Source organism: Lissotriton vulgaris, chromosome 7 (assembly GCF_964263255.1).
Source record: "Lissotriton vulgaris chromosome 7, aLisVul1.2, whole genome shotgun sequence".
Lineage (NCBI taxonomy): Eukaryota > Metazoa > Chordata > Amphibia > Caudata > Salamandridae > Lissotriton > Lissotriton vulgaris.
Window position 1 is genome coordinate 1,385,835,144 of NC_141695.1, and position 14,007 is coordinate 1,385,849,150.

A 14,007-nucleotide genomic window follows, 5' to 3' on the forward strand; every position below is an offset into this window, starting at 1 on the left:
ATGCTAGACCCCCTGCATATAACGTCTTGGCATGGAATGTTCGGGGATTGGGCGAATCCCGCAAAAGACGGCATTTACTCTCTTATCTGGATCGTCACAACATTCATTGTGCGATGCTCCAAAAAACACACTTTAGTCCCAATATCTCCACTACATTCGCATCCCGGTGGGCTACATATGCATGCTTTTTATCCCATTCCTCCTATGCACGAGGCACAGCTATACTAGTAAAACGATCCCTCCCGTACACCCCTATAGCGTCCTGCGAAGACTCGCAAGGGCGCTACTACGTCCTTCAGTCCATCACTTTTGTCTCCTGCTACGGACCAAACACTGATGACCCTGAGTACTTTCTGGTACTTTTGGGGGAAGATTATAGATACTGGGTCTACGCATGTGATATGGGGCGGAGACTTCAATGTCCCCTTTGATCCCACCTTAGACCGCTCCCATCCACAACCGCACCACTACTCCAAGGCACACTATATCCTGAAAACGATAGTCGAGGAATGTGAGTTGCTCGATGCTTGGCAGCACTTACACCCGCAACTTCGGGAGGGGTCGTATTCCACCGCTGCTCGTGCCTCCTGGTCTAGGATAGATGGATGGCTCCTCACCAAGGGTCTCACTACTTGGCTGACACACGCTCCATGCCTCCCCCCACACATACTCTGACTACTCCTTGGCACTTATCACCTCCCCCCCCATCCCCCCCCCCCCCCTAACGAATCGCCCTTCCTATCCTGGCGCTTGAACCCACAAAATGTATTGGACCCAGTCTTTAAACTGGAACTTGAACAGGAAATACTTGACTTCTTCCCGCAGAACGAAAACTCAGTTGAGCAATACTCCACAATTTGGGAGGCATTCAAAGTCCCTATACGAGGTCATTGCATTGCAAAAAGCGGGGGAGTTCTGAAAGATATCTGCTCCACGCTCCGCAAACTGAAGACGGAGCTCAAGCGCACGGAAGCTATGATACAGTCCGCCCCCACCCCAGAACTACAACCTCATCTGTGAAGCCTACTTAACGAATATCAGGAGACGGCTGAGAGTGAATGTAAATTTAGAGGAAAATACCACCAAGCACACCGATGTGGAGAGGGTGAACTACCAAGGGAGGGCGCTCGCCTCTTTGATCCGGCAACCCCCCGTTTGTCTAATATGGTTCTTGAAAGTGAGGAGGAAGACGGACATTGGCTTAGGAGCACCTACAAGATTGTGAGAGCTTTCAGCAGCTTCTATAAAGCCCTATATAAGACGCATAGGACTGGCCCAGTAGACTTCTCGCCCTTTGTTCGAGGATACTGCAATAGCCTGCCTGGGAAACAGACAGAGGGAATTCCTCTTAGCACACCACGAAGATGAGGAGATCATCTCTGCCATAATGCAACTTAAATCAGGCAAGGGCCCGGATGGCCTCCCGGCCAAATTCTATAAAACATACCTTCATTTACCTATCCCAGTACAGCGATATGTATTTGAGGAGGCATGCGAAACAGGCATACTGCCCCCCACGATGTTCGCATTATCTCCCTGCCCAAACCAGGTAAACGGACATTATACTGTGACTCATATAGACCCCTCTCACTAATAAATGTCAATGCCAAAATACTCACAACCGCATTAGTTCTCTTATGCCTGCCCTTGTGCTCCCAGATCACTCGGGTTCGTCCCTAGTAGAAGGACATCTCATAACCTGCGCACCTTGTTGGCGGTCCTCCAGGACATAGACCCCGATATGAATGCCTCAGCAGTATTTCTGGATGCCACCAAGGCGTTTGACTTGCTAGAGTGGGACTACCTAGCCTTTGTTTTACAACGTTTGAGGTTTCCTGCTCCTTTTCTGGTGTGGATAGACTTTTGTTATACACTGGCTTACAGGCTAGAGTCATGGTCAATGACATCCAATGCGATGCCTTCACAATAGCTAGGGGCACCCGCCATGGATACCCCCTCTCTTCCTTACTCTTCGCCATAGCGATTGAACCTTTGGCAGCTAAAATTAGACATTATCGGAACCATGCGCTGATCTACCCAGAACGCCAAATTTAAATCTCTCTATGCACAGATGATCTTACGTTGTATCTGCGCAACCCAGATGAAAGCCTTAACCCAATCCTTAGACTCCTCATTAGATTCGGCCACCTCTCCGGGGTTAACATCAATTAGGAGAAATCCCAGATATACCCCCTTACGGAGGCTACCACTAGATTCGGGCCTGACTATCCACTCAAATGGTGCACAGACACGCTTACATACCTCGGAATAAACATTTCTAGGACCGCGCCGTACTATTGCGGTCCAATCACAGTTGAACACTCTATCTCCTTATTGACAAAATCACTAGATGGGTTGCATTGCCCCTCTCCATGGCTGGGAGAGCCTCACTGATCAAAATGGTGATATTCCCAAAGTGCTTTACTTTATGAATATACCATACGCACCTAGCCGCCATTTTTTTAAGATATCAAAACCTAAATGATCCGTCTCGTATGGGGCGGATAGCAAGCCAGATTAAGCTGGGACGTTCCCACAAGACCCTTCTCGGATGGAGGTTTTGAAATACCCGATTTGGAGCTTTATTTCAATTGCGCTGAGGTTCACTTTGCAGCCTACTGGATGCATCCACTTCTATATATGCCCCACCTCGCAATAGAAAATGGCTATATGACCCCCACACCATGCTCGGCGTACTTAAGCACCCCCGCAGTCCCAAGGCACACAGCCTCTACTACGGTTCAATCCACTAACAGCGCTTGGAGAGACCTGGCTTGCAGTACCCAATGTCCCTTACAATATTCACCCCTACTACCCCTCCAGTGGGGACACAACCTCCCGGACACACAAGCAAGCTGCCCAGTCTCACTTGGGGACAACTATATATAAAAGGGAAATTCCGCACTAGTGGTGAATTATTCAGAACTTCCTCTCCTACCCCTTTAGATCGGTTCTATTATGTTAGGCTCAGGCAGGATATGAGGACCCTCACCTCATGCTTCCCCCTAAGACCTCCCATCATGCGCCCCCTCCATGTTCTTCTGCCACCCCTACACATGTAGTGTCCCTTTTATATCGGACCACTCAAAACGACCGTGACTATCACCCCCCACCAGCTAAGTCCAAATGGGAGGGAGAGCTAGGATATCCTCTTACGGAAGAACAGTGGTCCTTCTGCTGCCGTCAAACTGGAGCAGTCTCCGCCAGTAGCAGGCTGCGCATAAAACACTACAGGTATATTCACCGGGTATATTTCACTCCTGTTCGTCTACATAGACTAAATTTACGAGATTACGATTGCTGCGATCGATGTGGAGAACACGGAGCAGATTTCAAACATCTGGCGTGGGACTGCCCACCTGTACACCGATATTGGGGGGAGGTACTGCGAGCTCTAGAGCAAATGACAGGGACACACGGGCTGGAAGACCCCCTCACCGCTCTCTTAGGGTACATTGAAGCACTACCTGCAAAAATACGGTGCTACGCTTCACTGGCGCTTCTTCTAGCTAAACGCCGAATCTCCTGTAAATGGGTCATGGGGAGGGCCCCCAAATTTAAAGATTGGCTCCGAGACCTTATATTCTGTCAAGAGCAGCTCCATACCTATGCTGAGCTACAACCACCCTCTTCCCGCCCACGCGATATTTGGGCCCCACTTCAGGCTTACCTGTTGGAACACAACACAACCAATGACACACCCACAGAATCCAGGGCTGTTGAGAATGATATACAGAACAGGGGTGAATATTGAATAAATGGAAGTTGTCAGAAAAGACCGGGCATGAAAACTGAAATGTACACATGGGAAAAAAAACGCCCTTTACATACACGACACTGCGGGACGCGAACTGCCCCCTAGATTCGGCCGGCCCGATGAGGTTGTAGGCGGCTTGCTGTGTGTGTATCCCCTCCCGCCTCTACTGCTTTAAACGACAATGTCCTTATGCACTGCCGGCCTGTCTGGGATGTAGGCAACATGCTGTGTATTAAACCATTCAACGCCAATAAAGGTCTTTTAAAAAAATTACTTTTTCCTCCATAGGATAACATTGACAATTTTCTTCTAAAAAGTTTCTACGTGTGGAGTTTTGAAATCTAAATATTTTCCTTAAAAATCGCACAAATACCCAAAACATATTTACTTACATGTTTGCAGGAAATGTCCCAGTGCAGAATCTAGGTATCCAGCACTGAGTTAGAAAAGTAACGTAAAATTAACTTACCTGTAATTTACTGAAAAAGCCTATTCATTTCAATGTACTGTATTTGCTAAGAGCTGCATCCTACTGCATCCCCTGTAAATCAAACCAAGTACAAATACAATTGCATTTTCAAACTGTTCTGTATTCAGCAACTATTACTAAAAAGTTTTTATTGCTTACCTGTGCCAGGCTTGCTTGGTTCTAAAAATAAAACAGTATATTCTTTTGTACAAAAATAATTGGCCTAGAGTTCAGTTCTTGAATGTGAATTCATTTGCTGACTGAGTGTGTACATCAAATGCTTAACACTGTCCTCTGATATTGCCTTACTGCTCAACCACTCTACCACAAATATAGAGTAAGGTTCTATCTAACTTTAACCTCTGCCTACCTCTCGGGTCACTTGGGCTCTATACACACTATACCTCATTTTGGTGTAGTATATATAGAGCCAGTTTCCTACAATCATGATAAAGACTGCCTTCTTAATAACTTTAAGATCCCTATGGAGAGTTAGTGAACTACAGGCATTAACAATTGAGGTACCATACATGCAAATCCACAAGGAAAAGGTTATCCTAAGGACCAACCCTTAATTGCTACCTAAGGTAGTAAGCAAATTCAACATGAATCCGTTTTCTTCAAAAACCCACAAACACGACTAGAAAGAAGCCTGGATGGGACAAGGGCTTTACTATACTGTCTATAGGAGACAAGACAATTCCTTAAGGGGAATCAATTGTTTGTCTCTCACTCTTAAGTCCAACAAAAGAACACCTGTGACAAAGGGGACAATTACACTTGGATTGTAGAAGCAAGTCAGGTAGGCTATTCCTCAGTGGGAAAAACTCTAAACTCCTGGCCAAAATTCCACTCAACAAGGAAAATATGGGCAACCCAGGCCTTCATGGCCAAAGTGCCAATAGACACTATGTGCAGCGACGACATGGACATCTCCACACACCTTCACCAAAATTCACTGCGAGGATATGCAGATGACAAAGGACCTCAGGTGGGTCAAAAGGTACTTCAATACCTGTTTGCAAGGTCTTCTTCATCTTACCACAAACACCACAAGGAGGGGGACACCTCTACATAACCTAATGCACAGCATGTAAATCCAGAAAAGGATTCATGCCGCAAAATGAAATTTTAACTTCCCAGTAGGAGTAGTTTTGCAACTTGAAGAGATTTCTGGATTCACATGCGACCCACCCACCATCCCTCAGAGGAGTAATGCAAACAGGTGGGAGAAAAGATCATGTAAAAGAAAAACAAAGAACTAAAGACAAGAAAATGTGAGACATACCATATTTGACCGAGGAAGGAAAAGTGGTAAAAAGAATCAGAAGGTGGGTACCACACACAGGAACTTCTGGGGCACCGTTTAATGTCACAAGGGATGGACCTAGCACCAAATGGTGATCTCTGACGCCCCTCAGAAAAAAAACACGAAACTGACATTTCCAGACCCATCCACTAGATGGCAGAGTAATGTAGAGCGTGTGAATACAGAAAACTCTTCATGCTGCAAAACTACTCCTACTGGAAAGTAACCATTTCGTTCCTGCCAGCCTGCCACTCAAGACACCTTTCTGACCTAGAGTGAGAGCTTTTTGCTCTCAGGAGGACAGGAACAAATCATGTCACTGAAGTGGGTGTCACAACCCTCTCACAGGATGACCTGCTGATTAGTCTTCCTAGGCCGGCAAACTTCTAAGAAATTGGCATCTTTGAAATGCGATTCAGTCTCCCCTCACAGGAGAGGAAGCAGACCCCCTTTGTCCAGAGCCCTTTGGCACCTGGACAGGCAGAAAAAATTGCTAGTTAGGCAGGCGTGCCCACCGCAGGCTAGTACCACACCTAAGATGGACTAACTTGATGTGGATACTATTTTTCAGATATGCACATCTTTGTGTTGGCGCACTTTGGAAATTTGGGACAGGTTTAATCACACTTCCCACAGTAAGTGGTCATGTAGGGGGTATAGTGACCCCAGGAGTAAGTAGCCCATTGGATACTACCACTTGCTCCCTTTAACGTCTTTAAATTGAGCATTTAGGGGACCCCCTGATGCCAGATTATCAACTTTCAACAGGTCAAGAGAAGGAGTGGATAGAGGAGAGTCCTGTCACAAGAACCAACAACTGACTTTGTGCCAATCGTGGTAGTCTGACTGCTGCCCCCAACAATCGTGGAAGAAGACTCGTCCTGCTGCTGTGCACTCTCCAGGAAACCCAGAGAGCTGCCAGTTCTTTGCCAATTGCCTGAAGAAACTCCCTTGAAATAGAGGAGCTACTCCCTTGCAGCAGCAGGCACCAAAGACACAAGGTGCGGTCCACCGAGTTAACGCTTCCCAGCCAGCCCAGTGCAGCAGCTCCCCAGAATGAGGACCCTGTGCTCCTTAAGGTCAGGAGGACACCAGGACCAATTGGAGCCGTACAGGGCAAATACCTGGGTACCAGACGCCTTGCAGCAGCAAAGGATTGTTGTGCCCAGTCCAGACAACAAAAATGAGGAAGACTGACCTGCAGGTCGACAGACGTCAGGGACAGTGAACCCCACTTTGTGAGTGGCCATGGTGTCATGTTTCCCCTCTACCACAAAGCAAAGACGTTAGTATGTGACCAGCACCTCAAACCACCTATGCACCCATACACCAGAGTCCAAGGGAGGTAACTTTGCCAATGGGGCCCCAAGAGCCAAGCACACACTGGGTTTGCCCAAACTGGACTTCCAATTGCCGGCTGCAGGCCCCCCTCCAACTGCGAGAGACTCCTGCACCGGATTCCAAAGCCAAAAGACACCACTGCACCCGAGCCTCACCGCCCGATAAAAAGTGGACCGAAGGTGTCCCAGTGTGCCTGAGGATCTAAAGTGTTGAGACCCCCTGTGGGTTTTGCTGGAGTGGTGCCCCAGTCTGTGCTGCAGCCTCTTGGTAACCAAACCATTCTCCCATTTAAATGAATGGGACACCTAACGCCATGACACAGCTCCACATCCAGATGCCCCAGAGTCTTCTGAGGTGACATGTTGGTGTGGCCCTGGACCTTGCCCAATATTCACCTTAAGTTCAGAAGAACAGTCCCATAAGTCGCTGACAAGTGACAGAAGGCAACACATCTTCCCTTCTATAGGAAAATATTGGCGGTCCAGAAAATGCACTGTCCATTTTTGAAAACTAAACTAAAAAGTTATATAAACGTGTTATTTTTATAAATTAGTGTCTGATTTTGTTGTCAGTCTCCTATAATGCCTTTGCGTATGCAATAAATGCTTCGCACTACCCTCTATAATACCTAACTGTTCGCCCACACTACCACAAAAAAGAACATTTGGGCTGTAATTTGTGCCTCTGTAATTCCTTTGGGGTTTGCCTCGACTCCCTGCACAGTGTACCTTAATTTGGTGCACTATATAGAGGGCCAACTTCCTACAGGGCATAATTACCTTTGCGGCGCATCTAGATATGCAAAGGTCATCGATTTTAAAGAAGGCGGAAAATTTCCAGTGCAGTATACAATCATGGTCTCTTCTGCAGAATACTACAGTACTATTACTTCAGAGAACCGTTCCTTGTTTGCACAAAAAAATCTGCTCCCTTTTTCATAGTCTCTGCACACAAGCCGGGATACTGAGTGAGAATTACTACTGTAACTTATGTTGCCATAAAAATAGACTGAAAAGTGTTCCTTTTTATTGTGTTTCATGAGTACTGGTCCTCCTATGGGAGAAGGTGCTGGAAGTTGTATGAAGAACTGCTTCTTTTCTAATTCTTTTGACCCGCTCTGCCACTTTTTGTGTTGCTAGGAGCTGCACGAGAACCAGAGCACCCCAAAACGTGAAAAGCAGGAGTGGCTCCTACGTCAGAAGGAGACCATGCAGCACTACCAGGCTGAAGAGGAGGCCAACCTTCTGCGACGTCAGCGCCAGTACTTTGAGTTGCAGTGTCGACAGTACAAGAGGAAGATGCTGCTGGCTCGGCACAACTTGGACCAGGATCTGCTCCGGGAGGTGAGACCTTGCAGTAGGAGTTTGAAGGGGAACATTTGGCATACTCTTTTCAGGAAAGCTTGTAGATTTGTTTTGTCTCTTACAAAGTGCATGTCCCCTTAACAAGAGTCTACTTGGGTGGGGTTAAGCTCCCAACAGCAGTAAAACATCTCAGAACTCAGGGTTCAATGAAACCATCATGGGCAGTTCGTGCTGGACTGGTCCCATGAGGCACAGGTTCAGACTGATTTGCATATGGCCATGTCTGAACTGGGGTGGCAGAGTGAGCTAAAGAATGGTGATGGATTAAACCTAGATCAGTTGACTGGGGGTGAGTGTTTGATTTGCTCAATAGCTCCGTCCATCATCCCCTTTTGTATCGCGTTGTTCACCCTAAGTTGGCAGGGTATTCTCAGACGTTAGTCCCTTGCTCACTTTGCCACTGGATTCAAGATAGCCTGGCTATGAACACGAAACCGGTCCCAGGATGCTTGTTTCCGGTCCAGGGAAGACATGGCTTGGCAGTTCAGGCTGGACTGTTCCAATGAGGCACAGGGTCAGACTGATTTGCATATGGCCATGTCTGAACTGCGGTGGCAGAGTGAGTTAAAGAATGGTGATGGATTAAACCCAGATCAGTTGACTGGGGGTGAGTGTTTGATTTGCTCAAACGCTCCGTCCATCATCCCCTTTTGTATCGCTAGCTAGTAGCCTGGCAAATGCCCTCAACTGAGACAAAAATAGGTTTTGTGAATGGACAGGACAGTTGGCAACAATAAATAATGACAAATCAGTGTTTGCCATACTTTGCTAAGAAATGAAAATGTAAAAAAAAAATCCATCACCATACTTTAAAGTGTGAGAATCTACATCTTTCCAGTATCTTGTAAGATCATCATTCCCATATTACCTGAACCTCTCGTTTAAACTGTTTGCTTATTCGCATCAATGTGAGGGCTGTTTCCAGTGAATTTTATCCAGACTACACAGCTTTGAATATTTATGCCAAAAGTCACCTGGCGGTTCCCGAGTCATCACAGTTCTTCTTTGGGTGTCTGCAAGATGCAGGGGACAGTTCCGCTGTCCCATGGTAAGTCTTGGTTCTTGATTGAAGTTCCTGCAGGTCTCCCAGGCTTTGGAGACTTTACAGCTGTGGGACAAGTTGTCTTATGGTGCAATTGTCTAAGTCGACAAGCCGGCCGGGTTAACACCAGGTCAGTTGCTGGGTCTTCAGTTCTTGCTCTTTGCTACTCTTCATGTTCGTCTTCTACTATAAGGTCGGCAGGGTCTGATTTTCTGGTGCCAAGGGCTCCCCATAAAATTGAAATCCAATAGACTTCTAGCTGAAGATTGCTAACCTCAGACTGGTTCCAGAAAGTTATGCATGAGCAGTACTCCTACCTCCCGTAGGTTGGCTCTGTTGTGCTCTACTTGGCGACGTCTGCATCGGTGCCGGATGTGACCTTGCGGTCACCTATATAGCTGCCCCCCAGGCATGCGGTTGTCAGTTTTTTTCTTTCCACACCAGTTAGAACAGATCCGGAGAAGAGCTATCCCTCTGTCTCTTTTTGACAAACGTTTTTTCAATGTTTTGGCTGAGATTTTTTCCTTCTGTGCTGAAGGAGGACCTCTAGAAAAGTAGGGTTGAAGCCGTATGTCACCTGTCAGTGTGTGTCGGTTACCTTCCCGCACCTTGTGTGCTTTTGGTGTCTCCTGCGTAACCATGATTAGAAGTTGTGCTTGGACAGCTGGGACATGGCACCGAAGGCTTTACGGGAGCAGTCCCTAATGCTACTTGTGGCCTAGCAGTCGGGGCCATATTGAGCAACTCCTAGGAGATCTCAGCCCGATTGAGGAAGCGGTGGTTGCAGGATCGTGCCGGGAGACCCTAGTCGTCTTCATCGCATTCAAGATCCTCAGGACACTGGGAAGAAGCACAAGCAGAAGTCTAGATGGACTTCGACTGCACTTCATCCGTTGAAGATTGACGAGACAAGCGAGGAACATCAACTTTTCTGGCACGGTTCTGCGGAGCCATTGCCAGGTCTTACTCTGTGTGACTCCCCAGCGCCCCCTTCCCCTATTTCTCAGAGACACACCAGCTAAAATTAGAGTTTTACACAGCCATGCACTGAGGTTTTGAGTGGGCCGACCCCTCCTGTGTGCCATTGGTGGTGCCAGCCCCCTTCTGATTCCCTACAACTAAGTCGGATTGGCATCAATCAATGCAGATTACGGCACCAATGGAGCCCATGGACTCTAGGTCATTGCCTGAACGTTTTGAGGTTAGTCATTGGAGAAGAGTGGGAGGGGTCACTGAACCCTATAGAGCACCAGTTAGACACTCCAGATGAGGAATTGGAGTGGTAGGAGGAGCTTGCGGAAGTCAGTTGAAGGGACACCTCTCCAGATGCTGGTATTCTCTCTCCACCTACTATGGCTATGGAGGAGTGAGCGTCATAAGCCATGGTGATGAAGAGGGCACTTGCACTTGTGCTGTCCTCCATGTAGGTTAAGACTAACTTATTGACTGAAGTGCTTCACCAAGGGGCTTCCTATCCGAACCCCTTTTGCCCTTCAATGAAGCACTTGTGGATGTCCATTCTAGTCACTTGGTCCAAGCCTAGCACAGGTGCTCCTGTGAACAGGGCAGTAGCACGCTGCCATTGCTCTGCCCCCGGTGATACAAGTTTCCAACGACCTACTCAGGAGAGCTTGGTTGTTCAAGCCTCAACATCCCCTGGCGCATTCCCTTCCACTCGCCCTGACAGAGAATCCAAGAGGCTTGACGCACTAGAGAAGATGTTTCCTTCCGCCAGCCTAGCATTGCGGTTGGTGAACACTGAATGCTTTTTGGGCTATGTGGCATTCCCTATGGGAAACGCTTGCCCACGTGTTGCCTCAGGTCCCGAAGGAGGCCTGGGCCATGCACTCCCATCTCCCAAGCAGCGAGAGTTAGTAGGGATGCAGAAAAGTTCACCATTAGGTGTGGTCTAATAACTCGCTGGGCAAAGTGGTTTCATCAGCAGCGGCCTTGTGGTGCCAAGCCCGTGTGAGAACACCTGGCTTTTCAGGGACTGTCCATGCAAACCTCATGGTATTGCCCTTCAATGGTACTCGTCTCTTAGGAGAGAAGGAGAACTCAGCACCGAAGTGCCTAAAGTACTTGTGGGCTATAGCCAGGCACTTGGGCCTCTCAGAAATACCTCACCCCCAGTATGCCTTTTGCCCTTTTCGTGCCAATAAAAGGGGCTTTTAACCGCATTAGCCATACCCCATCCACCATCATGCATAAGCTCTCCACGTTGTGTAAGGTCATGGATGCGGTGCAATTCAACCTCGTGGGAATGGTAGCCAGATGTCGTCCACCACCAACCCCCCGGCTGCTGCTGGTTCCAAGTCCTACTAGTTTGGTTCTGCTAGTCCATGGGTGTTCAGTTGAAGGGAGAATCCAGCATATTCTCCTCCACCTGCTTTCCATAACATCTGACGAATGGGTCTGGCAGATCATTCAGTAGACTTACTCCCTCCTTTTCCAGTCTTTCCATCCTCCTTTATCGCCATCTCAAGAACGGCTGGTTGAAGATCATCTTATCTTACTACGGGAGGAAGTTACAGCTCTCCTGGCCATTGGGGGTATAGCAAGTGTTCCGTTATCAGAAGTAGGCAGTGATTGCTACTCCCGCTGCTTTCGGATACCCAAAAAGAACAAAGGTCTTCGTCCTACTCAGGCGTCCTCTCCCCAGACTGTCGTTGCCCACCATCAGACTACGGCAGACCTCCTGCATTCGCTGGGGTTCACTATGATGGTGCCGAAGTCACACCTGACTCCTTCTTAGAGGCTCTCTTTACTCAGATCTGTTATGGACTCAGTGCAGTTTTGGGGCTTATTCTCCCTAAGAGAAATTAAAGATGCTCGCTTTGGCTCAGGTCGTGTCTGCCCTAGACCAAGGAGACTGGCTGGTAGAGTTGAACTTGTAGAATGCGTATTTTCAACTCCCCTTCCTGCCTGCCAGTACGGGTTACCTGCTTTTCAAGATAGAGATACAATCACTTTCAGTTCACTATGCTACTCTTTGGCTTTGCCAGCGTCTCTTGGATGTTCACCAAGGTGATGGCGGTGGTTACAGCTCCGCTGCACAGGTTAGGGGTTTTAGTCTTTCCCTACCTCGACAACTAGCTGTGGAAGGCGTCCTCCCCAAGACAGCAGTTGTCCACCACCAGACTACGGCAGACCTCCTGCATTCGCTGGGGTTCACTATGATGGTGCCGAAGTCAAACCTGACTCCTTCTTAGAGGCTCTCTTTACTCAGATCTGTTCTTGACTCAGTGCAGTTTCTGGCTTATTCTCCCAGAAAGTGAGTCCAGCATATTCAGAGTATTATACCGATCGTTCATCCTCTGTCCTGGATTTCAGTGAGAATGACTCTGAGGCTGTTGGACCTCATGGCCTCCTGCATCCATTTGACAAATCATGCCAGGTGGTGTATGCGGGCTCTGCAGTAAGACCTGAAGTTCCAGTGGGCGTAGCATCAAGGGAATCTATCTGATGTGGTCCAGATCTCAAAAGGAACTGCAAAGGACCTGCAGTGATGACTTACAAACTGTGATGGAGTCAAAGGCAGACCCTTTTCCCTTCCCAAACTAGATCTCACATTAGTGACAGAAGCGTCAATCCTGGGATAAGGCAGCTATTTAGGAGAGGTGGAGATCAGAGGACATCAACTTGCTGGAGCTCCGGGTGATTTGACTACCATTGAAAGCATTTTTTCTCTCTGTCAAGGGAAACTTAGTGTATTTGTTCCTGAACAACACCACCGCCATGTGGGACTGAAACAAGCAGGGCGTGGTAGGGTTGTGGACCCTTTGTCAAGAGGCCCTCCATCTCTGGACATGACTGGAACAACAGGGCATATCCTTGGTGGTTCAACATCTGACAGGTTCTCTGAATGCCAGGGCAGACTAACTCAGCTGTCGATGCCTAAGGGTTCACGAATGGCGTCTGCGCCAGGAGTTAGCGTAAAGTCTCTTTCAGCAGTGGGGAGAGCCTTGATTAGATCTCTTCACCCCCGAAAAGAACGCCCACTGTTCACCTCCGAAGAGAACTAGCAATGTCGGCAGTATTGAGCTTTGGAGTTTCCAAGGCGGCTACTGCACAGCAGCGCTTTTTGTCCCAAATGGAGCTCAGCCCTTAAGTACGCCTTTCTACACATACCACTCCTGCCCAGCGTTCTCAAGAAGTTCAGAAACGACTGGGGCCCCAAGTCCTTCTTGTGGCTCCGGACTGGGCACGGAGATTTGGTATCCTGAGCTTCTGAAAATGAGCATCTATCCTCCGATCAATCTCTCCCTTTGGGAGGATCTTCTGTCGCAGGAGAAGGTTCTCCATCTGAACATGGCAACTTTCCGCCTCCTTGCATTGTGATTGAGCAGCAACAGTTGCTGGCTTTTGACCTTCCTCCTGAAGTTTGTACACTTATTTTGGAGGCCAGGCGGCCCTCCACCAAAATAGTATGCTCCTGCCATTGGCAATTTCTCTTTCTGATAGTCCTCTCTTAATTATTTCCCTTGCCCAGCAGGGCTCTACTCTAGGCACTCTTGAGGGTTATCTCTCTGCTCTGTCCACTTTCTTGCAGCTGCCAGACCATCCCTCTTTATTCAAGTTCATTATTGTAAATAGGTTCATGAAAGGACTTGTACATATGTTCTCCAGTATTAGGGTGTCTTTCATAGATTCACATGCTTGAATATTCCCCGTCGTCGAAGTGGGAGTCCTACGGTAAATAAAATAGCAATAAAATACCAATAA

General features: G+C 47.9%; 1 protein-coding gene across 7 annotated transcripts in view; it reads left to right on the forward strand.

Annotated features, from left to right (window-relative positions):
* Nucleotides 1-14,007, forward strand: part of TAOK2 (TAO kinase 2) — a 1,046,857-nt gene that overhangs the window by 886,451 nt on the left and 146,399 nt on the right. For all 7 annotated transcript variants that reach the window (XM_086932114.1, XM_086932110.1, XM_086932116.1 and 4 more), the window contains one exon: nt 8,016-8,219. In XM_086932114.1, coding sequence (XP_086788240.1) covers nt 8,016-8,219 — 204 coding nt within the window. The remainder of the gene's footprint in view (nt 1-8,015; nt 8,220-14,007) is intronic.